This window comes from Arachis hypogaea, chromosome 6 (assembly GCF_003086295.3).
Source record: "Arachis hypogaea cultivar Tifrunner chromosome 6, arahy.Tifrunner.gnm2.J5K5, whole genome shotgun sequence".
Classification (NCBI taxonomy): domain Eukaryota; kingdom Viridiplantae; phylum Streptophyta; class Magnoliopsida; order Fabales; family Fabaceae; genus Arachis; species Arachis hypogaea.
In genome coordinates, this window is record NC_092041.1 from 113,953,551 (window position 1) to 113,980,864 (window position 27,314).

At 33.1% G+C, this 27,314-nt stretch overlaps 1 protein-coding gene, 2 long non-coding RNA genes and 1 pseudogene across 4 annotated transcripts; 2 read left to right on the forward strand and 2 right to left on the reverse strand.

Annotated features, from left to right (window-relative positions):
- Positions 1-3,253: 3,253 nt before the first annotated feature.
- On the forward strand, positions 3,254-18,680 carry LOC112755888 (myosin-15-like; annotated as a pseudogene).
- A 776-nt stretch (positions 18,681-19,456) lies between these two features.
- On the reverse strand, positions 19,457-21,609 carry LOC112755889 (protein OXIDATIVE STRESS 3 LIKE 1). Its single transcript, XM_025804213.3, has 2 exons — positions 21,123-21,609; positions 19,457-20,429 (listed from the first exon to the last, which is right to left on the reverse strand). Exons 1-2 carry the CDS (start codon positions 21,554-21,556, stop codon positions 19,913-19,915), a joined length of 951 nt encoding a protein of 316 aa, XP_025659998.1. The 5' UTR covers positions 21,557-21,609; the 3' UTR covers positions 19,457-19,912.
- A 1,068-nt stretch (positions 21,610-22,677) lies between these two features.
- On the forward strand, positions 22,678-25,037 carry LOC140173527 (uncharacterized). 2 transcript variants are annotated; one of them, XR_011862700.1, is made up of 3 exons: positions 22,678-22,839; positions 24,347-24,583; positions 24,795-25,037. It is a non-coding gene; the product is annotated as an uncharacterized lncRNA (long non-coding RNA). The 2 variants fall into 2 exon arrangements; XR_011862699.1 differs by having other exon boundaries at positions 22,685-22,839; positions 24,710-25,037.
- Positions 25,038-25,293: 256 nt separating this feature from the next.
- LOC140173526 (uncharacterized) lies at positions 25,294-26,678 on the reverse strand. The gene is made up of 2 exons (XR_011862698.1): positions 26,350-26,678; positions 25,294-26,271 (listed from the first exon to the last, which is right to left on the reverse strand). It is a non-coding gene; the product is annotated as an uncharacterized lncRNA (long non-coding RNA).
- Between the last annotated feature and the right edge of the window lie 636 nt (positions 26,679-27,314).

Below are 27,314 nucleotides of genomic sequence, written 5' to 3' on the forward strand. Positions count from 1 at the left end.
TAGGACCATGGAGTAGTATTAAGGCGGTTGGAAGGTGGGTTTAATGTGGTGAGTGTCGTGGTGTCGACCACCAAAGCTGTGATTAAATAACGACGCATTCGAGTTTTGATTTTCAGTCAAAATAATAATACGGACCTGCACACCTCTTTTTAGGGCGGGAACCTGAAATTCTTTTTTTACTAAAACCAACAAGTACACTGCACCAAAACCCAAAACCGAAGAAACTCCTCCTCCTCCTCCTCCTCCTCTTCTTCTTCTTCTTCTTCTTCATGCTCGTATTTCTCTCGTTTCTAGGGTTTCGCTTTTGGTTTTCATTTCAATCTGCAGTGCTGACAAGCAACAATGAGTTTTCGAAAGGGCGCTAAGGTTTGGGTCCAGGACAGGGTTGATGCTTGGATACCTGCCGAAGTTGTTGACTCCGGAGGCGGCGGCGGTGGCGGCGGAGTCAACAATATCGTATTCAGCTCGTGACCGACTCCGGCAAGAAGTGAGAGTCACTCATTCATTATTCACGTGTTTGTTCGGTTCTGTTGCTAGTTTATTCAGGTTTAGTTGCTTTAATTTTGTTAAAGTTTAGGTTTCAGAACATCTTAAATGTTAATTTTCAGTAGATTATGACAAAGAAAAGAGAAATGATTATTTTCGTAACTTATTCTAGTGAGTCACTGATTTTTTGTTGCTAGTTCAAAGTTGAACGGAGGTTCAGGGGTGGTGTGGATTATTTGCTGTTGTTTTATTTTAGGTTTAGAAAAGCTAATGAAGTAATGATCTTGATTTCAGTCGATTTTGGAGAAAGAATTGATTATTTTTTTGAAAAAAAAAAAAGCTATTATGTTGGATATTGGTGTGTTATTGCTTGTGGTGGTGGTGTGGTGCAGGTTTTTTCTACCCCTGATAAGCTGTTCCGCGGGATGCGGATGAAGAAGAGCATGGTGGAGTTGAAGACATGACTAAGCTGGCTTACTTGAATGAGCCAGGAGTGTTGTACAATCTTCGGAGGAGATATGCGCTCAATGATATCTATGTGAGTGAGAGGGTTAAATTGAATGGAACTGATTATTTTCTGGATGTTCAAAATAATGAGTTTGGTTGAGAGCTTAGGCATTTGAAATTAGATAGAGAGTGTTTGTATATGAGTTTGACATTGGATAGCTGCATTAGTTAAATATGTTTCTTACCCTATGAACCGAGATATATCACGGCCTCATGGAACACCTACATGATAAGAGAACATGAGGATATGGCTTAAAATTGTATGACAGACATGTATGTGGTAGAGCATAAAAAATTTAAAATTAATAACAAAGTTAACAAACAGGTTAAATCTTCAATTAAAGAGAGTAATAACGATTTAAAAGTTAGCAATATAACCGTAAGCATAATAAATTTCGTAAATCTAGTTTGGTGGTCGTGGATTCTTGAAGAATATATGACATGTTCTATGGCGTTGTACATATGGCTCGTTGTAGATAGACCACTTTTGAAGTCTTAGTTTTTAAAATCTCTCTATGGATTATCAATGTAACTCATGTTTGGAATGCAACTTATGGCTTGGCATTGAGTTGCCTATCTGGATCAGTCACTTTCAAATGCCTAAGATAGTTTATCTTATGTAGTTTTGAATGCATTTTCCATTTTGGTGACTCCGCTAAATGGATTTGACTTAATTTTAATGCAGAGCTGTTGTTGCTAATATTAATTATTGATTATGAACATTTCCCCTCTATTGTGGCAGTGATTTAATGGTTTTCCCCCCTGATTCGTTTTTCTTTTACAGACTTATACAGGAAGCATTTTAATAGCTGTTAATCCCTTCACAAAGCTTCCTCATTTGTATGAAATCCATATGATGGAGCAGTATAAGGGAGCTCCATTCGTGAGCTTAGCCCACATGTTTTTGCTGTGCAGATTCTTCTTATAGGTTAGTACGCATCTAATGTGTTTATTTTTGGTTTCTTAATTTATTTTTTTAATTTATTATTTTTGGTTGGTCATGATTTAGAGCAATGATGAGTGAAGGTAAAAGTCAATCTATCTTGGTAAGCGGTGAAAGTGTGCTGGCAAAACTGAGACAACAAAATTAATCATGCAGTATCTTACCTTTGTTGGTGACGTGCTGCTGGTGACGATAGAACAGTTGAACAACAAGTTCTGGAAGTAAGCTATTCTTGAGTTCAATCAATCATGAATTCAGTGGTTGGCCCGCTTTGAAGTTCCAATTATCATTTATGTGCCACTATGGGAAACTAATTTCACATTTTCATTGCTCAGTCAAATCCACTTTTAGAGCATTTGGTAATGCAAGGACAGTCAGAAATGACAATTCAAGGTGAAGTTGGCTCTGCATTGTTTGCTTATTTATTTTACGTGACTACTTGCCCTTTACTATAGATTCCATGTCTAGATTTTCTAGGTTATTTGTCTATAGTCATAGTTTAAGATAAGATGCAATAGCTGTTTTGCATAACTGTTCCCATCTTGTTATGGAGGAAAATGCTTAATTGTGGATGTTGTAATGTCATGTTTGTTCTTCCCCCTTCACTGGTCCAGACAACATTTGAATCTATTCAATGTATCCAGGACAGTGGAATTATATGGAAACAAACTGTATAATGTATTATATGGAAGTGTCAGTCCTTTTTGGGATATTAATTTGGAGTTATATTTAATGTGCTGTGGATGCTTAAAATTTCAAAAGGTGCAGAATGTAGCATAGAAAAAGGAAAGTTTTCTGGGATTTATAGCCTCTCATGCATATAAGAGATTTCTGATTTAGAAGCAATGAAGTTAACGGATGATAGTTGTTGAAGTTTGTGAGATCAAACAGAGACTTAAGTGGGTGAAAAGGCATCACTTAAATTCTTAGATTTAAAATTTGAAGAGACTATATGGCCAAGAACTTGCCAGAAACATAAGGCCCGAATTATGTGGCAAAATTTGATAGGAACATCTTAAATTCTTTGACCACTCATGATTTCTATCCAATCACTCAAAATTTGCTGTGTGTGCCAATTCTATTTGGAAAAACTACATCATGGTTTGTGTAGCAGTGCTCAAGAAAAAGTTTTCATATGAGTAGATTTGATGCTCAATCTTGCAGTCTGTATGTTTTTTATGATTCCACTTTGGTGTATGTTATGCAAACTGTGACTACTGTGTTGCCTTTTCAAAAGCTCTTCATTTGAAACTATTACTGCCCAAAGCCTAATCTTGTTACGATCTTTTTTCGCTGCAGTCGTTTTGGGAAGTTTGTTGAAATTCAGTTTGATTCAAGTGGTAGAATATCTGGTGCTGCAATTAGAACATACTTATTGGAAAGATCACGAGTAGTGCAGATAACGAATCCAGAAAGAAATTATCACTGTTTTTATCAGTTGTGTGCATCTGAAATGGTATTCAATTTATTTTGCACCCATGATTTGATTTCTGTTTTGGTCAGCATCGCAGTATAATGCGATATTTTGCATTGCATATGTGCAGGTTATGGTTTTCATAATTTCATGATCACTCAAAGTATTAATTTTTAATACTTTATAATTGGGGTGCCTCATTTTAGGATGCAGAAAAGTATAAGTTGGGACATCCAAGCCACTTCCACTATTTAAACCAAAGTAAAATCTATGAACTTGATGGTGTAAGCAATGCTGAAGAATATGTGAAGACGAGGAGGTCAATGGATATTGTTGGCATAAGTCATGAGGACCAGGTATGATAATGTTTACATTAGTGTAACTCACTTTATTAGATAATTTTACATATAGGCTCCCCTTTAATTATAAGTACCCCTCTACCTATTCTCAGGAAGCCATATTTCGTGTCTTAGCTGCAATTTTACATTTGGGGAATATTGAATTTTCTCCTGGAAAAGAGCATGACTCGTCAGTAGTAAAGGATGAGAAATCAAGATTCCATATGCAGATGGCTGCTGAACTCTTCATGTATGCAATTACATTATCTTTGAAATGTTATGTTCTTAATATGAATTATAAGTTGGCTGAAATTTCAATTTTCTCGCTATGCATTTATTTAAAATATACTTCACACAAATATATGGTGAAGACGAACTGACAAAACCATGCAATAAAGCATGTAATGCTCTGTACTGGTTTTCTTATTTTATTTTTTTATGAATGACAAAGTAGAAATGGATATTTATATACAATTAAAATTTGGCCGGGGTAAGAGGAAATAATATAACTTCTACATACAACAATTTCTAAGAAGTAAGGTTGTAAACCAACTTCCGTTTTGAAAACAAGTATGAACATGTGAATATAGTTGTTCACAGGTCAGGGCTAAAGCATTATATATCAGAGTAAGAGCCTTAGCAGGTTATATTTGGTTGGGTATATCACTTTATCTGTGAACAGATGTTGCCTATTATTCTTTTTTGTATTGCAGAATTAGAAATGATAAAAATACTAAATGAGTTGGACTATTAGTCATTTATACTTTAAGATTTGCTCATCAATGGAAGTTTCTTTCCTTTGCCAATATTAAAGACTTAATTTTCACTCTAGATGTGATGTAGAGCTACTACTAGCAACATTATGTACTCGGTCAATACAAACTCGAGAGGGAAATATAATTAAAGCTCTTGATTGTAATGCTGCTGTTGCTGGACGGATGCTTTGGCAAAAACGGTTTATGCTCGTTTATTTGATTGGTATGCTTATGATCAATTCAGAATCAACATGTTTATCTTCTTATTATGCACTGTTTAAGGTGTCACTATTTGTTGATCTTGTTGTTCTGCCAGGCTTGTTGATAAGATCAATAGGTCTGTTGGTCAGGATACAAATTCTCAGATTCAAATTGGAGTTCTCGATATCTATGGCTTTGAGTGCTTCAAGGATAATAGGTAAGTTGTTGATTAATGTCTCTTGGATTTTAATCTTTTCCTTCTTTAGTGTTTCAGTCAGTGTGCATAGTTTGCTTTAATATCCTATGTGGATTTTTTTATCTTGTTATTCCCTTTGTTGGTTTTTTATTTGTTTGCTTCTGTTGTCTATTTAAATTGGTCCTTTTTCCACTATGATTGTTTTGCTCAATCCATTGTGCTCTCTTCCGACAGTTTTGAGCAATTCTGCATCAATTTTGCAAATGAAAAGCTTCAGCAACATTTTAATGAGGTATACATGTGTTATTGTACATTACATTCACTAAGTTCATGCATTGATCTCTCTATATGGTCTTGTTGATGTTTTTTCTTCATTTTTTTTTCTTGTAACATCTATCTTGCGACTTGTTTCAGCATGTATTCAAGATGGAGCAGGAAGAGTATGGTAGAGAAGAAATAAACTGGAGTTACATTGAATTCGTGGACAACCAAGATGTGTTGGATCTAATTGAAAAGGTTTTTGGTTAATCGTTATTGCTTTTCAGGTGGAAATTTTCCAAATTTTATGATAGGATAGGACCAAGTTTATAAGATTTGTCAATACTATTTTTATTGTATTTTGATGGTAGTAAGTAGTTCTAAACACAAGCAAAATTTTAACAAGTAAAAGCAAATTGTAATAAAAAAATATTTTGATAAGTTTTAAAATGAAATTATTAATATTATAATTGTTTCTTATTTATTGTAAATTATAATTATTTAAGGATAAAAGACAAATAGGTTTTTGACCAGAATTAATGACTTATAAATCTCTGACCAATGGAAATGCAAGTCCGATGAGATGCATAGGTCCCTCCATTAGTCAATAGGGCATGTGTCTCACATTTTCAATGGTCAAGGACTTATGACTAATTAATTTTAGTTAGGGATTTGAGTGTCCCCTCCAAAAATGGCCAAGGACCTGTTTATCTTTTATTCTTATTTTAAAATTTCAGGATTCTTAAATGCTTTCAATTATAAAATATGTTGAAGATACATATTCTTTAGTATCTAATTTTATGGTTTTAATATATTTTTTTTTTATGTAATAAAGTATAAAAAACTAACCAACACATGATACTCTCTTGTACATTTAGATATTGTTTTGGTTGTATATCATTACATGGTAACAAAAAGATATAGTAAAATAGTAACTTCTATTTATTAGCACTTGTGGAAAAGATGGTTGTATTTCACATCTTTCTTATAGAAGTCACTATAGGATAGAAGATCAGAGAGAGTATAAGCCAGTATTTTGAGGTAATTGGAGATCAAGAAAAACTGTAGGAAAAAACAAATTTTTTTTGATAAATAATATATATTAATAACACTTTATTTATCAAGATAGAAAAGAAGGAAGTCCTCGCACAGTAAAATGAATTAGGCTTGAATCCTACTTCTATCCATAATTTTAACGTTTTAGGTGATACAAACAAACTCGATATATTTTAATGTTTTATAGCTCAATGTCTAATCTGGATTTCACCTTGTGCATATATGTCTGTAATTTTGGTTTACTGAGGTCTTATCATTGCATTCTTTTGCAGAAACCCATTGGTATCATTGCTCTATTGGATGAAGCCTGGTACAGTTTTGGTTCTTTAGTTTGAATTTTGGTGTATATTGGTATATTTCAGTTCCAAATTTAACGGGTGCTGAATTTCTTCTCCTTGCAGCATGTTCCCAAAATCTACATATGAAACATTCTCAACCAAGTTGTTTAACCATTTCCAGTCTCACCCGAGATTGGAAAAGGAGAAGTTTTCACAAACTGATTTCAGTATTTCTCATTATGCTGGAAAGGTGACTCTGTATTTTTGTACATCCTCTAGTTTTGGACGAAAATTCTTGTAATGTAACATTACTAATTTTAGAGAGATCATCTGCTTCATTTATGTAGGTTACATATCACACAGATTCCTTCTTAGACAAAAATCGTGATTATGTTGTAGTAGAACACTGTAATCTATTATCTTCTTCGAAATGCCCCTTTGTGTCTGGTCTTTTTCCTTTGCTACCAGAGGAATCTTCAAGATCATCTTACAAGTTTTCATCTGTGGCATCCAGATTTAAGGTGTGCAGATTTGATTCCTTTTCTCATTTTACTTACTAATTTGGAGATCCATTTTTGGGACAAAATTATATGGAGATCAAGGTTTTTTCAACATCAATTTTCATATGGCTGATTTTACTTACCTTTCCTTTTTTGTTTTGGGGGTGTCTTCTGTGCATGTTTGGTGGATTGTGAGCTCAGCAACAACTCCAAGCTCTTATGGAGACCCTTAAATCAACAGAGCCTCATTACATACGATGCGTGAAGCCAAATTCTTTGAACCGACCACAAAAGTTTGAGAATTCCAGTGTCATACACCAATTGCGATGTGGGGTGAGTAGTTTAGATATTTTGTATCCCCTTTTATTGGAGCAATATTCTGACATGATGATTATCAGCATGTCGATTCCTAATCTTCGTTATGTTTGAGTAACACCTTTTTTTTTTTTGGGGGGGGGGGGATTGGTGAAAATCTTGTCTTTTGTCATTTGATTATGTGAGAAGAAATCTATGGAAGCTCTCGGAATAGATGACATGGGGGATAATTTAGTGGTTAGAGGCAGGGAAACCAAAGATAGCAATAGACAAAACTCATTAAGATGCATTTGGTTGTAAATGACCTTGGCATAACCATAGTTTAGCGCAATCACATTTAATCTTTCCTCTTCCCGGTTTCTGTCAGAAAAGCTTTGTTTTTGTGTCTTTGTTGGTTTGTCACTGATTTATCTTCCAAAGAATTGAAAAGATAAAGCTCTAACCCAAGTCGATGATGAAGTTTTGATTCACATTTTCATGCAAATATGGTGGGTATTGTTCGCATGTTGTCTTCTAGGTTTACAAGCTGTAGCTTCTCATTCATTGAACAGTGTTTTGACATATATGATACATCTCTTTCATTAAGGGTGTCCTTGAGGCTGTTCGTATAAGCCTAGCTGGTTACCCCACCCGAAGGACTTATTCAGAGTTTGTGGATCGCTTTGGCTTAATAGGCCCTGAATTAATGGACGGGAGGTGAGTTTACTAAATGTGATTTTTTGTGGTTATCCATTAAGGGCTACATCTTCAATTCATATTATATATTTTTGTCCAATTCATGGTTTTGGTTACGTCCAAATTCAAATTGCTAACAAGTGTGAATCTATGGTGAATAGTTTGACTGAAGCCAACACTTCTTACCCTATTCAAAGTTCATTTGCATTTATGTTGCTTAATGACAAACTTATCAAATCATGTAGCTTTAACTGTGCTATATTGGTAGTTAGTAATTTTTGTTGAAGGATTTAATCCTACAACCTTTGATTCCCGTATACTAGGTTTTATGGATAAGAAGTGGACACCTTAAAACCATTTTAATGATAGTTGTTAGTGATTCTCAGGTTTAGTCCTAGTTTGCTGGTTTTGCATGGCTAGCTATTGATTTGGATAAAACCAAGTTCTAAATGCTGGGCTAGAAAATGTGCTTTATGCCTGGTAATCTGGTCACATAGCTAATTTGTTCTGGTTTGGTGATGTGATCTTTTTGATGGTATTAATTAGCAGCACCATAAATGAACGAATTGTAAAAGCAAGTTGGTTCTACCTCTGCAGTGTGCGCTTAACTGTATATTTTCTTATCATCATTTGTTAAGGAAAAGTTGTGGCTATTGAACAATTTATTCTTTTCTGGCTATCAATATGTGCTTCTCATTTAATTTTCGTTTTCAAAAAAAAATTAAATATTTTCACTTCTCATCAGTTTTTATGTGCTGCTTTTGTTAATAGTTATGATGATAAAGTTGCAACCGAGAGAATTCTGAAGAAGCTCAAGCTTGATAACTTTCAGGTATGCTTCTATTACATCCCAATTTCTGGGAATATCACTGACCAACAAGGGATACACACTTCTAAGCTGGGAAACTTCATAATCCCATGTCGTACTCAATATTATAATAAATTATGCATTATGTAAGTTAATCATCATCCATAGCTTTTGATGGCAGATGGCGGCTCATGGCAGAAGGGTAAACCGCCATGAGGTTATAAAGGATGGTGTTGCGGCAAATGGCGGATACATTAAAAAAATGCTAAAATAATGTACAAACATATAAGTGAAACTACTAAAAGATAAATAAAAAATTATTTCTAAACTACTAACTACTGATAATTTATCAATAATAATATGAAACTGTTTATCCATATTATAACAATCAATATTAAAGATTAAAACTAATTGAGGGGTGAGAATAGAAAAAAGGGGGATTAGAATGGAAAAACAAAAACTTGAGGGTTCAAATTATAAAGAAAAAAGGAAGCAGTTAGAGAAGCAGATTCACCAGCAAAGTTCAATGTCGTCGTCTTCCTCTGCAGGTCATGGCGCCATCGTTAATGTTCCGTGCATCTGTTGTGTTATGGCGCTTTGTTGTTGTGGTCTTCTAGAACGGTGGCAATGCTATTGGCGGTGATGCTGTCAGCATTGCAAGTCTTCATCTTACTCAAGCAGCAGACAGGGAGAGTGAACCAGAGTAGAGAGGGCATGAAGAGGCAGAATACGAGAGCCAGAGAAGGTTTGTTTTTGTAAATTTTAGGTTTAGGGTTATTAAAATGACCAAAAGATCCTTAAAGTTTTTAAAAACAATATTGCAAAAGTACCGCCATTGCCGCCATACCAGTATTGGACCACCATGGTGCCACCGCCATGTGGCCGCCGTTTGCCTAGCACCATTTCTGCAATGCCGCACGTTTAAGATGGCGGTTAGCCCAAAACTGCCACGCCATAATGCCATGGTACCGCCATGGCCGCAATGTAAAAACAATCGTCATTATATAACTACCCGAGATAAAATCTCCCTAATAATCCTTGAGTATCACTATAATGCAAGTATACTTTGTACAAATACTAACATGTATTTCTATGTAATTGATATGTTAATGAATTAAATTCTTTGATTGCTATGCTGGATACCGTGTAAGGATGACATAAGTGGAGATAATAATGATTATGATTATGTTTGTCAATTATGCCTTCCTTAAATAATCTAGCAGACCCTGTCTCTTTTGTTTTTCTTTGTTTGTCATCATCAACTTCTTCTCTCTCCTTGTAACATAGGTTCCAGCCATTCATTTACCATGTATTTGCTGTTGTTCAATAACAAAATTGAGATTTACTAATCTAGTTAATTTATATTGGTTATATTTGTTTCTTCTTCTTCAGTTGGGTAGGACCAAAGTATTTCTCAGGGCTGGTCAAATTGGTATTTTAGACTCCAGACGAGCTGAGGTTCTGGACAATGCTGCAAAATGTATTCAGCGGCGACTGAGGACATTTATTTTACACAGGGATTTCATCTCACTCAGAGCTGCTGCAATTTCTATTCAGTCATGCTGCAGGGGTTAGTTTTTTCTTTATTGCTACTGCATGAACCACTTCTTGCTGCTCCCGGAAGAAGTTGTCTTTCTATGGTTAACTGTTGTTACAACTGATAGATAGTGAAATTTTGTGGAAAGTACTTAATTTGGGATTTAATGTTAAATGGATATAGGATGGGTTAAACTATTCTAATTTCTATATTATCGAGTTCAGTTATATTTCTATCCTTAACTGGTATCTTGGTGCCAGACAACACATGATGGATTTGTGCTCTCTTGGTTGGCAGTCTTCTAAGATCTGTCATGTTCCATATAGGAACCCCTACTTTTGTATTTACGTCAATGTGGTGGTCTTCTGTTTTATCTGTTTTTTTGTAAATGTAGGGTGCATTGCACGAAAGATTTACGTTGCTAAAAGGGAGACCGCTGCAGCTATCTCTATTCAGAAATACATCCGTATGTGTCTAAAGAGGTGTGCTTACTTAGAACTATATTCATCTACTGTCATCATTCAGTCACATGTCCGTGGTTTTACAACTCGCAAAAGATTCTTGCATGGAAAGGAGCATAGAGCTGCTACTGTTATTCAGGTAATTTTACCAAGGGGATTTATTTGTGGTAGGACTTTTGCAATGGCCTTTTTCTTGGTCTTAATATAGTCCAGTTAAATTTGCATTTATCATCCTAGTTATCAGATGTTACTTATTCCTGTTTTTGTGTTAGGAATTTTTAATTTATTGATTTTATCAAACAGCAGTATTATAGCTGATGTTAAAAGTTCCAATCTTCTAGTACGCATGTTTTTATGACATGAGGCATGACAATGCATTAATTACTTAAATTGTTGCTACATTTACTTTCTGTTGCTGTTGTTTGTGTGTAGTTGTTACTCAGGCATGATGGAATCTGTTGTATTATTTTATTGAACATTTAACTTGAATATCACAGGCATATTGGAGGATGGCCAAGGTTAGGTCAACTTTCCGACGTCGTCAAGCTTCAATTGTGGCAATACAATGCCTTTGGCGGCGTAAACAAGCTAAAAGAGAGCTTCGGAGACTTAAGCAAGTAAGTGATTTCCTTTATTAGACTGGGGAGATCCAATTTAGCAGTTGTTGTTAACTAAACTGTTTTCTGATTCATCTTTCTCAGGAGGCTAATGAGGCTGGTGCTCTCCGTTTAGCTAAGAGTAAACTTGAGAAGCAATTGGACGAGCTGACATGGCGTTTGCATCTTGAAAAGAAAATAAGGGTACCTTTTCCCCGTCATAAAGACACTTTTTATAGGTTTTATGCTGGAAATGTTTAATCCTTCTATGCGGAAAGAGTTTTTGTGCACTGAATGTGTTTGAAACATGCTCCCCCCCCCCCCCCCAAAAAAAAAAAACCAAAAAAACACACATCCATTAAAAAAAAATCTAGATTATCTTTACTTTTACATCTCATTGATTCCAAAGGCTGATATATTTAGTTTTTGGGGGCTTCTATGATTTTAACTGGCAAATGTGACTGGAGATCATTTAGTGTACTATTTCCGGTTACCTCCCCCACTCTGTTTACATACATGATTACTCTTTTATGTGAACATTTGGACTTAAGCTCCTATCATTTAATTATCTGGCATATCTACCTGTTGACAACATTTCAAATTGCTTTATCCCCATTTTTTCCTTCCTTTTCTCTCTTCTTTTTTTTTTTTTTTTATTTGAATTCAAGGTTTGATGTATGCAACTTATTATGGTTTATTTCTGCATTCACATGCAGGGTTCCAATGAAGAGTCTAAGCAAATGGAGATTTCCAAACTTCAAAAGATGTTAGAAGCCTTGAATCTTGAATTAGATGCAGCTAAATTGGCAACAATTAACGAATGCAATAAGAATGCTGTTCTGCAAAATCAGTTGGTATTGTCAATGAAGGAAAAATCTGCTTTAGAAAAAGAGTTGGTTGTAATGGAGGAAGTACGGAAGGAAAATGCTCTCCTAAAGGTATTTCGTGGATGTGGTTACACGTGTGCTGCTATACGTGTGATAAGAGAACACAAACTTGTTCATTTCCAATTGCATGTATATGGGATATTTTGAGACTAGCCAATGTTGCATTGAGATTAAGTTTTATGTCTGCGCAATCGCTGTTTTAACTTTTACTTCTTTCTTGTTTTCTCTCCTGAATTTGGTTACATTATTTTTCTTTCCTCGTCTTATATTTCTAGGATTCTTTGAGTGCCTTCGAAAAGAAGTGCACAAATTTGGAACTTGAACTCATGGATGCTCAAAAAGGCCGTATAGAAATGGTTGAGAAACTGAGAGAATTTGAACAGAAGTGTTCTCAACTGGAGCAAAGTGTTAAGAGGTGCCCTTTCTTTCTCCTCCCTGTAACCCCTTTTTCCTACTTTCTACCAAAATACAAATTTATTTACTGAATGTATATTTCCCATTACATTGGCCTTTCCTTTTTGCACGTTTTAAAGTTTTAGCTTTATTATAAATTTTCCTGACTTGTAATATTGTATATGGTTCCTCACTCTAGAAGGTAATTTTTTGTAACTACTCATTTTTAAACTCAACTACAGCCTTGAGGGGAAGGTATTGAATTTAGAGGAAGAAAATCATGTGCTTCGGCAGAAAGCCTTAAGTGCTGCTCCTAAGAGTAACCGTTCAGGTCTTGCAAAGTCATTGTCAGAGGTAATTTGCTTCATGCATATTCATTAATAGATGATTCCTGCTCTGGTTTGCTCTGTTTATTATTAGTTTATTTTATCTGTTGTGTTCTCATGAGTTTGCATTGTGAATTGTATAAACATTATTGCTTAATTTGTTGTTTTTTCTGCAACAGAAATATTCAAGCGTAATTTCTTCCCGCACTGAGAGAAAGCCCCTATTTGTAAGCTACTCTTGTTTTCATCAGTTTAAAATAATTTCTAAATTGAACTATAGATTTTATGTGGTCTGGTTTTTTGCAGGAGACACCCACACCCACAAAACTTGCTCCCTTTACATCAGGCTTGACAGACCCTCGTCGTCCTAAGTTAACAGCAGAGAGGCACCAGGTAGACTTATTATTGTTCTGGTTGTGTACTATATCCTTTGCCTTTAGTTTGAGGTCATGTTTTGTCTAGACGACATACAATTTTAATGATTTTTTTTTTCCACAAAGATGATAAAAACATGGAGGTATGATGAGTCTAAGAGTAGAGGAAATTCTTGTGAGGTTAACAAACTATTCTATTGACTTTTTTACTTTTAAACTTCTTCACATTTTTGTAGCTTAGTAGTTTGCACAACCAAGTATATGAAGTTCAATTATAACAACCTCGTTTTATAAAAGTAAAATAGCTTAAGCACAAGGACCAAGGTAAGTTAGGTAGGTATTTGTATGATCCCATTTTGCTCAAAGCGAGTATCAAGTGAGTGCATAAAAAAAGAACCACACACATTCCTCTAGATTTATTCATCAAAAGCTAGAATTGCTTCTATGATTCTATCTTCTATTTAACATGTAATTGTCTGTTGTCTATTGGCTAACAGATTTCACGTTGTGCAGGATAACTATGAATTTCTTTCTAGGTGTATCAAAGAAAATTTGGGATTTAAAAATGGTAAACCTCTGGCAGCTCGTATCATATACAAATGTCTTCTTCAATGGCGTGCCTTCGAATCTGAGCGCACAGCTATTTTTGATTACATAATTGAGGGCATAAACGATGTTCTAAAGGTAAATATGATATTTTCTCTCATCGGTAAAAACTTCCTCATATAGTAGTTTTCTTTCAGTGTAGCTTAAGATTGGTAGTCCTGTATCTGAATTGTAGCTTCTTTGTGTAATTCAGGTTAAGGATGATGCCTCTCTATTGCCATATTGGCTTTCAAATACATCTGCCCTGCTGTGCCTTTTACAGAGGAACATACGTTCAAATGGCTTTTTAACTCCCACTGCTCATCGTCATACGGGATCTTCTGGTTTCAGCAGCCGATTAGGCCATGTAAGTTGTCTTCTACCGCTCCCACTCATAAATGTATAATAAGATTTTTTTGGGGTGGGACTAAGGGCGCATTATGATGGATGACAGGAAAAGATTCTATAGCTTAAATTGTGGACATTTAAAGTTGATTAATTCCTTTGGTGTTGATAGTTTCATTCAATTTTCATTGAAGTCCCTTTATTTAAAAAAATCCGTATCATGTTTTTGTGTTGCTAAAAAATTTGCACTTACTTTTCTATAGTTTGTATATTTCCAATTAAGTCCCTATATTGTTCGAACATTTTCCAACCAAATCCTTGTAGTTTAAGAACTTTGTGATCCAGTCTCTATATTGTACAAAAAGTTTTAGAGATGAGAAAAAAAAAAGAACTTATAATTCACTATAGAGGCTTAATAAAAAAATTTTGGAACTGGAGGGACTTGGTTTAGAAATGCTTGTGATATACATGGATTTAGTTAGAAATGTTTAAACTAAAGGGATTTGATTGCATCTTTTTATACAATGCCGTAACTCAATTTCAAACTCTAGGAATATAACTGAAAATTAAGTGATAATATACGGATAAGTTAACCTTTAAGTTCAAAATTTGATTATATAAGGCCATTTAACATTCAACTCCTGTTATTTGGTTACATTATTTATTATTTATTGCACATAATTATGCTTTATACTAATGGGTAATGACATATTAATCTCACACACCAGGCAGGTGTGAAAGAACAAATGAATTGCACATTAGAGGTGTAGGTAATATAGGGGCAGAAACACACTAAAACTTCATCAGCATTGATTATTTACAGAGTTTTTAGTTTACACTGTTTGTCCAGGATTCCGCAACTTTATTTTGTGTCTTCCTCTTTATGTAGTTATGAACTTATGATAGCATTTCCAGGGACCAAAATCTCCAATGAAGCTTATTGGATATGATGATGGTTTTTCACATGTGGAGGCAAGATATCCAGCTATACTTTTTAAGCAACAGCTTACTGCTTGTGTAGAGAAAATTTTTGGTCTTATACGAGATAATTTAAAAAAGGAACTCTCCCCTCTGCTGGGGCAATGTATTCAGGTGGCCCTTTATCTTTCCTTTAACTTTTTCTTGATTTTTGACTTGTTATTTGCAAATAAGCCAAGGCTACAGTATCAATTGTTTGAGTAGTTGATCTTTCTTTTTGCTTTCAATAATCTTATGGTTATAATGCGTGACTAGCTTTCTATCTTCAAGTGAAGCAGATTATTGAATTGGGTTTCCATTACACATTCATTTTTTAGGTTGGAGGGAAAGAGAGTCTATTGTTTTCTGAACCAATTTTATTACTTAAAATATTTCCACATGTATTTAAGTAGTATCTCTGTAACAACGGCATTATTATTGAATTTCTTCCATTTTACTTACTTCCATTTTACTTACAATAGTTTATGCAGTGGAACTTATTTCGTAATGAGATGAATTTTAATTTCATAAGTGATGATTCTCAGCTAGCAATTACCATTTGCTCTATCTTGGGATATGTGGAAATACTTGTGTTTGTTGAAACTTATCTTAATTGTTTGTGAATTGTGATCCATGAAGCTTGATTTTGGTGTTTGGTTCTTGTGGGGAAGTTCAGAAAATACAGTTCTTGGTGGATGAAAGAAACTAGAATTCTTTTCGAAATTAATTTTAGTATAGTAATGATATAATTTTTGTAACTAGCAGCTATAGATAAGCTTTTCACCTGCCCTCATAATCCTATAAGTTATTATTATCTAATATTGCTATTATTATTATTGACAATTTTCAGACCCTCTCCTCATCAATAATTGCTAGGGTTATATTTCAAGTCAACATTAAGATTCTAGTGATTTTTCCTAAAAGAATTATAATTTACTTTTGATATCTATGGGACATTAGGCACCCAAAGCAGGACGATCCCATGGTGGAAAGTCAACCAGATCTCCTGGTGCACCTCCTCAACAATCATCTGGTGGTCAATGGGACAATATTGTCAAATTTTTGGACACACTCATGAGCCAACTTCGTGGAAACCATGTATGTTCTGCATTCTTTCATTGGTCCTTTTACTTCTCTGTTTAGTCTAATCATATGTTTTTGTCCATTTTCATGATTTCATCATAATTGTGTGTATCACATCGATATGCATGTTAAGCCTGCATTATTACATATACAAACTTCAGTAATCTTTAGTTTTTATCTTTTTGTTAGGAGGATATCTTATCCTCCTTTTTTCCTTTCTTGGTGATATTCTTATATATATAATATATAAAAGCATGGTTACCTAGGTCTTAGCTATACCTTCTGTATTTACGTAAAGGTGTCTTGAGCTGTTATTGTTAACAAAGTCTCAACCATTTACTGATCCCTTTCTCCCTCCTTTTAACAAAATATTACGTGTTCAGGTGCCTTCCTTCTTTATCCGCAAGCTAGTTACCCAGGTCTTTTCTTTCATCAATATAACCCTTTTTAACAGGTAAAAAACTATAATTACTTTAATGACTTTTTATAGCCTCAATTCGCTAATTTGCTTTGTTAATTTGTTGATTTTTTTAGCCCACATTATTTATTTATTTATTTATTTGTAGTCTTCTCTTGCGGCGTGAATGTTGCACATTCTCAAATGGTGAGTATGTGAAGTCTGGTCTAGCAGAATTGGAGAAGTGGATAGGCAATGCAACAGAGGAGGTAAAAATGTGATTGCTAATGCTAGTTTGAGATTTTTGTTTCATGACCTGACTCGGTTCTTTTGTGAATTGTAGTATGCAGGAACATCTTGGCATGAGCTTAATTATATAAGACAAGCTGTTGGGTTCTTGGTATAAGCACTTGCTTTTTTGTTTTTGGACTTCTGATGGTGTCAAATAGAACAGCTATCCCTCATTTTTGCTTTCCAATGTTCGAATTATTCAGGTAATACATCAGAAGAGGAAGAAATCTTTGGAAGAGATTTGCCAAGATCTTTGCCCGGTATGATTATGGTTACAGCATTATTGTTATCATTGAATTCACTATATTTTCCTTCTCATTCTATTGAGTTTCATCATTCATGTAGATGTGAGTGCCATAGTAACTTTCTTGCATCCATTGCAACATCTATTCTTTTACAAAGTTTACATAAACACAAATTTAGCAAGAAGGCTAAGTGTAATTCTTTGACAGGCACTGACGGTGAGGCAGATCTATCGAATCAGTACTATGTACTGGGACGACAAGTATGGAACCCAGAGCGTATCCAATGAGGTAAGATGTGTTTAAAACTGATTTAAATGCAATTGTGATATTGTTCCCTTGGTTGTTCTGAGCTATTTATGGTGAACAGGTAGTCAGTGAAATGAGGGAAATTGTTAGTAAGGACAATCAGAACTTGACCTCAAATTCTTTTCTGTTGGATGACGATCTGAGGTACAATTCTCTCATCCATTTAGTTGTGCTGTGCTTGCTGTGTTTTTAACATTTGTTTCTTTGATGTTAAGACATAAATCTGAAGTGAAAAAATAGTTAAATGAAGTGACTTGATGATGTCTATGGTTGAGTAGCATAGCTTTTAGCTCTTCAGTTGGTTCTTGTTGAATTTCTGTACGATGCAGGATAACAACAATCAAAGAAATTGTCTCAAAATAAATATAATCTACTATGAGATGTTGATGTCAATCTCCACACTTTTGCTCCTCTAAAGTGCATGTCACATATTTGAGAGTGAAGTATTTCAACCGTTGATATGGGTAGCTATAAATGTTTTTTTTTTCCTTAAATTATTTATTTAAACTAAATCTAAAGTGCAACCTGCAGTGTAGAGGAGCCAAATCTTAGAATTTTTGTCTAGGATTTTATGTTCTGGACTTTGGAACTTTGTGAGTTGAGTATGCCATTTGTTTGTTTATTTGTAATCACCTTTGGTTCCTGTTGCAGTATTCCTTTCTCGGCCGAAGACATAGATATGGCAATCCCTGCTATAGATCCGGATGATATTGAGCTTCCACCATTCTTGTCTGAACATCCCTGTGCCGAATTTCTTACTTCGCTTCAGAAGTCTACTACAGTTTCATGATCGTTGCTGAAGCTCAATTTAACCTCAGTATCTCATCTCTTGAATTAAATGTCAAGCATATCCACAGTGGAGACACAAGTTTCTCTTCACATGTGCATCCATGGTTGTCATCATATATATTTGTGCAAGTGCATGACATTGTAATCAGAAGTCGAAGAGTAATTTACTTTGTTTATTCTGAGTAGTTCTAGTTACTTGTAAGTAATTATTCAGGGATAGATGACGCTTAATGGATGGTCTCCTGCTGCTATTAATACTGCAGCTCTTCTTCTGGTGTATATTTGTCATTGGTCTTTATGTTGTATTCTCTGTAGTATAATTGCTTCAGAAAGCCATGGCAAAAAAAAGGGTAATGTAATTTCATTCATTGATGTAAATACTAGTCCAGTTCCTTTCTCCGTTAAGTCTTTCAAATTAAAGTTATGAATTTGCAGAACTTTACAAGTAGGGTTTATATGCTTAGGAGTTGTGAAAGCATTTTATGATTCCCCAAGCTGAGGATGTGGTTTAGTTTTATAAATTACTCCGTTCCCTTCCCTATGATTGTCGGCTACAGATGGTACTTCATTTGGAAAATGATATGCTGCCTTCAAAATTAGGTTATATCAATTGTAAATTGTAATACTAATCTCCTTTGTAAATATGATTATATTGATTTGTTGAGAAAATATTTATTTTGGTTTCTAAAGAATTTTAGATAGAACATTTTAGGTCTTAATAAATTTGTATTCTTTAAAAATTCTAGAGAATTATACTATACTCCATATTGGTTTTTTCCGTCGCATTGAATCAATTCTTTCACGTGTTGAACAAAATAAATTTTTAACAAAATTTTATTATAAGACAATTAGGTACTTGAAAGATACACTTAAACAAATTAATACCCTTTCAAAATGGTGTAAGAATGAATTTGTTCGATAATTTTTGAAGGCTTTTTGAGAATAAAAATTTGTTAAAGATAAAAAATGTTTGAAAATCTTTAAAGATCAATTTGTATAAATATTCTAATTTGTTTTATAAAGGCATTAAAATATGTAAGGCATATAGGTTAAAGTGTCAGTTTCGTCCTATGTTTGGGATAAATTCAAAGTTCAGTAAATAAATAGCCTTCAAAAGGCGTTTCATAAGGAGATTATACTCTTACCTATTTGGGTGATCCTTCAAACATCTAATCACATTGCTAAGTAGAATACACAATATGGACATTCGATCTATAATATAGCTTATATGATTACAAAGTCGAAAAATTGGAGAAGTTAGAGCTCTCATGGCCTAATATATAATACTCTATCAGAACTCAGGAAGATATCCTAACTGTAATCGCTCATGTGAAAATTTCACACGATATGTCAATTTTTACCATTGATTAAGAAAGTGGAGCCAAACTTGCAACCCACAAACACATCTAATCAACGGTGAAAATAACGAGAGATGAAATTTTTACATGAGATGATTCATTCCTAAACATGCAAGACTCTATCTATTGCATACAATTTTTTCTTTTACCCTAATAGCCTCTTGCTCTTTCAAATAAATACCACTAGAGCAAAGATTCTTTCAAATGAAGTCAAAATCAAAGACGTAGTTCTTAACTAAAAAAGTTTATTTTCTATGACGGATGAGCTGTTTCATCTCCAAGGGAGGGGCTTGGGATCTTAACTGTTGCTGCAATGGCACAATGATGTAGATCGGCCATGGAAAATGACCTCCATGGAGAGAAACTCCTCTGCAGCAGAGAGGTCGGAGACACAGACGCCTTATTGCTACGCGGATGTAGTGGCGGAAGAAGCAATTGGGGCGTCGAATTCGAGCTTGAAGTTGTCGAATCCTCACTACTAGTCATACTACTACTACTTTCAGAGTTGTTCATTGCAACAGCAAGAGCCAATGAACTTCGACTCGAGCTCAATGTTGTTGTCCTCTTGTAAATGCCACCACTATTGCTCCTCAACATGGAACTTCGATTCTTATTATCCCAAACATGGTTAAACGCCATCAAGTTCCTACGCCTCCTTGTGTATGCATTCTCCGGTTTCGCAATGTCTTTCATGGATGGTGTAGATGCTGCATCACCAAGGCTTGTGAATGACTTGGACTTGCCATTATAGAACTTTGAAATACCCCTCCTACATAATCATATACTTCAAACCATCACAAAAGATGCTAAAAAAATTAACCTAATTGTATTTTCTGTTACACACATATCATGCATCTATATCTTCTTGACTAATCTAATCTTTTATATAGGGTGTATCCATTTGCTAAAATCAAATTAACATGTTTCTACCATTTTGACCAAAAATAAAAGACAAATGACACAAATTTTCAGGGCTGTTTTTAATTTGTGAAAACACATGGAGACAAATTCAATAGCTGGAAATTACATCAAGGATCAACCAAGACACTAGTTGATGCGTAATCCATGATCACAATAAAAGATTGAACAATTTGGCACCCTAATTTAGTTAAATAAAATATAAATAACTTTGTTCCCCAAAAAAAAAAGCACCCTTTCCAACTTAACAACCAGCTAACTCATCTAACAAACAAATAATAATAAAAAAAAAAACTAATAAAATCAAAATGACATACCAACCTAACTTCAACTGAGTTCAATAATTTTTTTTTCTTTTTTATCTTATAGAAACTACTAATTAAAAAAATAAATACAGAATAAGATAGTATAAAGCTACAAACTTAAGGATCTAAGGAGTATAAGCACATAAATGATTATTAAAATACACATTTAAATTTAAGAGTTGAAAAATGCATAAAGACTAAACAATAATGTTGAAAAATGAAAATAAAAAAAAGGGTACCTTATTGGAAGAACTTGTTCTAAAGATTCCATGGCATGCAAGGGTCCATTGTAAGAACTCTGAGCCTCATTTTCACCATTCTCATTACTATTACTGTCCATTGATCTCTCAGACGAAACGTCGTCGTCGTCGTCGCTGTTCCTTCCGATCGAAGACGACGACGACGTACTGCACTCTTCCACCTCCGCAGCTGCAGGCTTCTTTGCCACGTCATCAACCTCACGCGCCTCCATAAACACGTTGGCGCGTGGTGGAACCACCGCCAACCCCAGCGTTTCGAGGCTCATCATTGTCCTCAAGAAGCCTAACACAAAACAAAACTCAACATACAAAGATTCAAGAAAGAGAGAGAGACAGATAGATTTGCATGAAGAGAGAGAGAGAGAGAGAGAGAGAGAGAGTAATGTGCTTTTGTCAGAAAAACACAAACACATTATAGCTCTCTTTAATTTGTTTGTTAGTTTATTTATAATTTTAGGAGTAATTACACAAAAGGAGATAGTTTAGTCTTTTAAACTTTAAAATACCCTAAGGCAGTTTCAGAAGCTTTAAAAATTATTTTTTTTTTTACCTATAAAAAATAATAATATTAGTATTTAGTATAATTTTTAAAATTAAATTATAATTTTTTAAAAAATTATTTAAATATGTATAGAGAAATTAAAAAATAATTTTTTTATAATAAAATTTTTTTATTATATTTTTTTTAAAATAAATACTTTTAGAATAAAAAAATTAAATACAAAATAATTTATTTATAAATTATTTTTTATATAAATATTTATTGTTTAAATTATTTTTTTAAAAAAATTTAGTTACGCTATTTATTCAAATTGAGTTTAAATAATTTTTAAAAAAATTTAATAAGTAATAAAATTTATTATTTTTGTCAATATTTTTAATTATTAAATTAATTTTTTTATTTTAATAATCTAACAATTAATTTTTAATTTATATTTTTAAATATTATTAATTAATTATTAACAAAAAAATTTAATGACTTCTTTTAATATTTTTAATTTTTAATGTTTACTTTTATTAGGTAATATCATTTTTTTTTCAGTTTAAATATATTTTCTATTATATCTGCGTATCTATCATTTTAGCACTTTAAATAAGATTCATCCTTAGACATTACATATTTATTTTCTTAAAATTCATTAGTGCTGGCTGTTTCATCATTCGCTTATTAATGAAGTTATAATTATGACCTTCTTGTTCATAAAAGAATCACTTAAAATAGTTTATTATTCTGTTACCATAAATTTAATTATTGATTTTGCTCCATGTCTTGATGACAATGCAAGGAAAACTTGGACAGAAATAGTTTATTTTAAAAGAAAATAATATATAAATATATAATAATTAATTTATTAATTAATTTTAAGAATTTATAGAATATTTTCTTCTTTAAATAAAGAACGTAGTGGATAGACTATAGAGTATCCAACAGCATAGTACTGTACTTTTGTTTTTTTTTTATTTATTTAAAAAAACTATTATTAGTAGTTGGGGGAAAATATAATAATATATTATGGGATGAGGGGGGTAAAGTGGGGGTTGGTCTTATCTTGATCCACTGGATGTTAAAAAAAGAAAGTATGAAGCTTTTGCAAGTTTTCTTTTTTCTTTTTTTTTTCTTTTCCTTTTTGAATATTAAGAATGAGCTGTGATCTATCTTTTCTATCTATAATACAGGGTATCTTCAAATGACTCGGTAAGCATCTTCATCTGCCTTTTATTTCTCAAATTCTATTTGTTTCTAGAAATAATCTTTCAAAAAATATATGTTTGTCTCTAGAAATATTTAGGGTAATTATATTCCTTATATTTATATATTAAGTTGATACTTGATACATTCATTCTCTGTCATTTTTATTTTTTAGATGAAATGTAAAACTCACTTGCTCCAAATTTTGTCTTAGTTTATAATTCTAAATAAAAATAAGTGAAAACAATTTTCATGAATAAGATAATTTTTTTTTTTTTAGAACTGTCTAACATCAAATTCCTACTAATAAAATTTAAAAGTTTGTGGTTTAATTAAAAAAAAAATATAAATGATCTCAATTATGAATTATCTCATCCAAATATTAATATACAAAGTTTGAAACTTAAGGAATAGAAGTTGAAGACCTTTCCTTATAGTGGGTCAATTCCATTTCCATGAGATTTTATTTTACTATCATAACTTTTCATGATTAATTAATCCATCTATTAATGTTCTGGGTGCTAATTAATCTATGTATTAAGGTTAATTACTATTCACAACACATCAACGCAAGCAAGCAGATCATGTGTTGGTTTAGGATTAAATTCTTATTCCAAATTTCAAACTTCTAAATCCTGAATATTTAACTTCAAATTCCAAATTTCATCGTATTCTAAATTTTAAATCATAAATTTTTAATTAATATTAAATAATAAAGCATGAATCTTAAATTTTATACTAAACTTAAAAAAAATTATCTGTTATAGTATATAAAACGTGTATAAAATATTTTACATGTAATAGATTCCATAGTAGTAAAATAATATAGAAAAATTTTATTTACTTCTTAAATTTTGGCTCATATATAGTTTACTTCATGGAATTTTAAAATTACAATTTAACTCTACATATTTATTAAATAATACAAAATACTTGTCACTGATTATTCATTCATAGAAAGTAATCATTTTTTGAAAAAAAGAGTGAAAAAATCTTTTTTTCCATATATTAACATATAACTTTAGAGAATCAAATGTATGTGATGCTCCATAAGTTAAATGTCATTTTTCCCACAAATATATATAGCAATCCAATGTAAAAAAATAATAATAATACTCCAAATAGGTTTTTAAGAATTTGGCCATTCGATAAATTTGTTCTCTAAAAAAATTAACAAAATTTTCGGTCCTCAACATTATTAGATATATATCATATGCGTTCTCAGTTCAGATTTAATCGGTTTATAGAATACTTTCTCTCCTACGTAAAGGTGATTAGTGTGACGTGTCAGGTTCAATGATACGCGTCGCTTTCATGACACACTAGTCCCTATACACGTGACCAAAACGGCATCGTTTTATGGCTACTCCAAACGACGTCGTTTTGAATGAGACAGATTAGTCCCCAACCTTTGACTTAGAAGTTTTATAAAATTAGGGTTTGTCTTTCAACTCTCTTCCAACGTAATTCATAATTGATCTCTCTTCTATGTTTTCGACCAAGACCATTGTAGACTGAAGAAAATTAATTGGTGATGGTGATAGGAGGCAGCACGTCAACAACAAGTAGGCGTCGTGGTGGGAGATTTGCCAACGATAGATTGAGCATTGAAAGCACCACTTTCGGTGGTAAGAGACATTTTAGAAAAGAAGAACACCCTAAGTGCAAGTACTGGATGTATGCCATAGTCACTCGGTCTCAGACAGTGAAAAACCTAAATAGAGTTTTCTTCGGGTATCCTTACTTCAAGGTATTTATAAGTTTTGTTCAATGTGAAGATCTTAATTTTGAATAAATTTATTAAGAATAGATGATAATTGTTAGATGTGTTATTTTGTATACAGAAAAATCAACCACATTGAAATTTTTTTCGCAGGTTTGATGACATTTTTTGTTATGTGAATGACGACATAGCAAATCAAAGTGAATGACTTATTTGAATGGTTCTTTGGATGGTGCAGGTTTACATAGTGGTTTATATGAGAGAGTCATGGTGTTGGAAGAATTGATGTTTGAAGAAAAAAATGACAATTAAGTTAAAAAAAGGTAAATTTTTTGCCTTTGTTAGTAGTTTGATATTAGGGGTATTTGTACTTGTTTTTTGTTGTAACTTTGGTGGAGTTTAGAATTATAAGTTTAGTTACTCTTTCAAATGATATGATAACTTATAACATATGAAATGACTATGATGATATTTTGGTGAATGTGATATTGTACATGTAATCCCAAATTATAAAATAAACAATACATGGATTAAGGATATACTATTTTGTATGTAAACTCAAAAAAATATAAAGTATCTAAACCATAGATAATAAAGTATCTTAAATAGAGTATCTCATAAAGACATAAAAACTATAGAAGTGTATCTTATAAGGGGATGTCTTTGGCGGGAAAAGTATAATCTAGTCTTTAAAGAACCATATAAAAATATTCCATATGAATGGTGGAGATTAGACCAAAGCTTTAATGACCGATTTTTTTTATTTTTTTTATGAGAAATTGATGATGAGATTTTTTTTTTGTCTTTGTCATATGGGCCACCCCAACAGCCCACCAATACAATTCATAGAAATTCATACCCAAAAATTAGGCTCAATTACTACCCACTAGCCAATTTATTACTTATGCCTTCTACAACTTCATCTTCTACCTTCTTCTCATACGATAAATTCTGGGAAAGGGAATGAATCAATCATTTCCGGAAAGGAAAAAAATACATTTCCATAACGAACCAAGGCAAAAGGAATAAAACCGAATCAAATCAAAGAAAAAGAGAAGAAACGAACAAGGAGAATCCTTGGCGACGCGAAGGATGTCATCAACAGAGTTAGGGATTTGGTTTTTCTATAACCGATTCTATTTTCATTCTTACTTTCCTTTCTCTTTCTGTGCTTTTACGAACGGATCTATCTGAGATCGAGCTTAACGTTCGGTGAAACACTCTGTGCCGTGTGTATTTTGCTTATCGGAATCGTTGAAGCTCTATTCTTCAGCTTAGCTGGTTGCTTCAATTTCCATGGCAACAAGCAAAGCAAGAAAAACCAAATCCCTAACTCTTTTAATTGCCAGAGAAATTGCGGTGTCTAGGTATTTCATGTCATACCAGTGTCAATGTGCCATATGAGACATTTCTTTTTCTTTTTTCTTTTTATTTTTTTGGTGTGAATGAAAGGGATAAGAGAGATTTTGTGTGGCAATACTGAGAATTTATTTTAACGGACTAGATTATTCTTTTTGGTAATCGCACTTTTCCTAGAAATTTTCAATCGCAAAGGCTTCACCTTTACTATTAACAACACACCATACAATCGGGTTCTGGATGTTCCCTCCTTCTTTGGCAACTGTCTCCCATAGTGTTTCTACCGTAAAATTTGACAAAATCTCACTTCCGTGATTAATGGCATCGGCCATTGCTGGTGGAACATCTGGTAAGGCCTGTAAAGAGTGTAATAAAAATTTAAGGATGGTAGTAGCAGCATCAATGGAGATCAATTTAGCAAGAACCAGAAATACCTGCTGCAATGGAAGATCATGATCTCTAGAAAGCTTGTGAATTGACATGTGTAGTAATGACATATGGTACATAATAAAGTATATTTTTTTTTAAATTTATCCCATAGGTTGCTTTTTATTATTTGTGAATCGACCCCATATTTTTCATTAATTTTTTTATTACCTGTTCCATCAAGGTTCAGAAGATACATTTCCCACCGAAGAAAGCTCCATCTCATAGGGATCTCATAAATCCATAGATAATAAAGTATCTTAAAATAGAGTATGTTAAACAAATAACTTAAACTTTAAACAAGAGTATCTTAAACAACAAAATATGACCATAAACTATTAGCTATACAAGGCCCAAAAACAAGGTATATTTCTTTGATCAAGCCACACAAGTGTTACTTTCAAAAAACAAAAAGTTTCATTGACAATTAGTTATTTCTTTTTAGAGACATTTAAGCCTGGTGTAGAAATGAATTTGAAGAGTCTGAAAGTTGTGCCATTTGTTGTAGATGATGTTGTCTCTGCAGAAACAACAGCTGATCGATTCGGCCTCACTATAGTTTGTTTCAGGCGCTTAAAAGGTTACTGTGGAGGTCTAGCATGCACATTTGCTTCCTTAGTAGGTACATTCTCAGAGTCCGAAACAAAAAGATATTAGGATTTAATATTAGGGATAAATAGTGAAATACATTACGCATATACATTTACACTTACAGCATTTACATTCTTTCCAATATCTGTTCAAGTGATTCAAACTCCATGTTCAATTGAAATTGTACCTCCTCAATTTCTGCACTTGGAGTAAAATGAGGCAAATTAAACCCATTTTTTCTGTCATCACTTGAGGCTTCAGGAGTAAAAAATTGTTCAGACTCATACTCAAACTCATTATCTGATTCAGGTAACAACTCCACACCAAATTCTTCATCAAGTGTAGCAGGTTTATTGGAATTTGATGTAGTTTCATTGACACC

Coding starts and splice junctions, on each gene's coding strand:
- LOC112755889 (XM_025804213.3), bottom strand. CDS start 21,556: ATGTGTTTGTGTTTTTCTGACAAAAGCACATTACTCTCTCTCTCTCTC. Junction 20,430..21,122: donor GAACAAGTTCTTCCAATAAG/GTACCCTTTTTT, acceptor ATGATTATGTAG/GAGGGGTATTTCAAAGTTCT.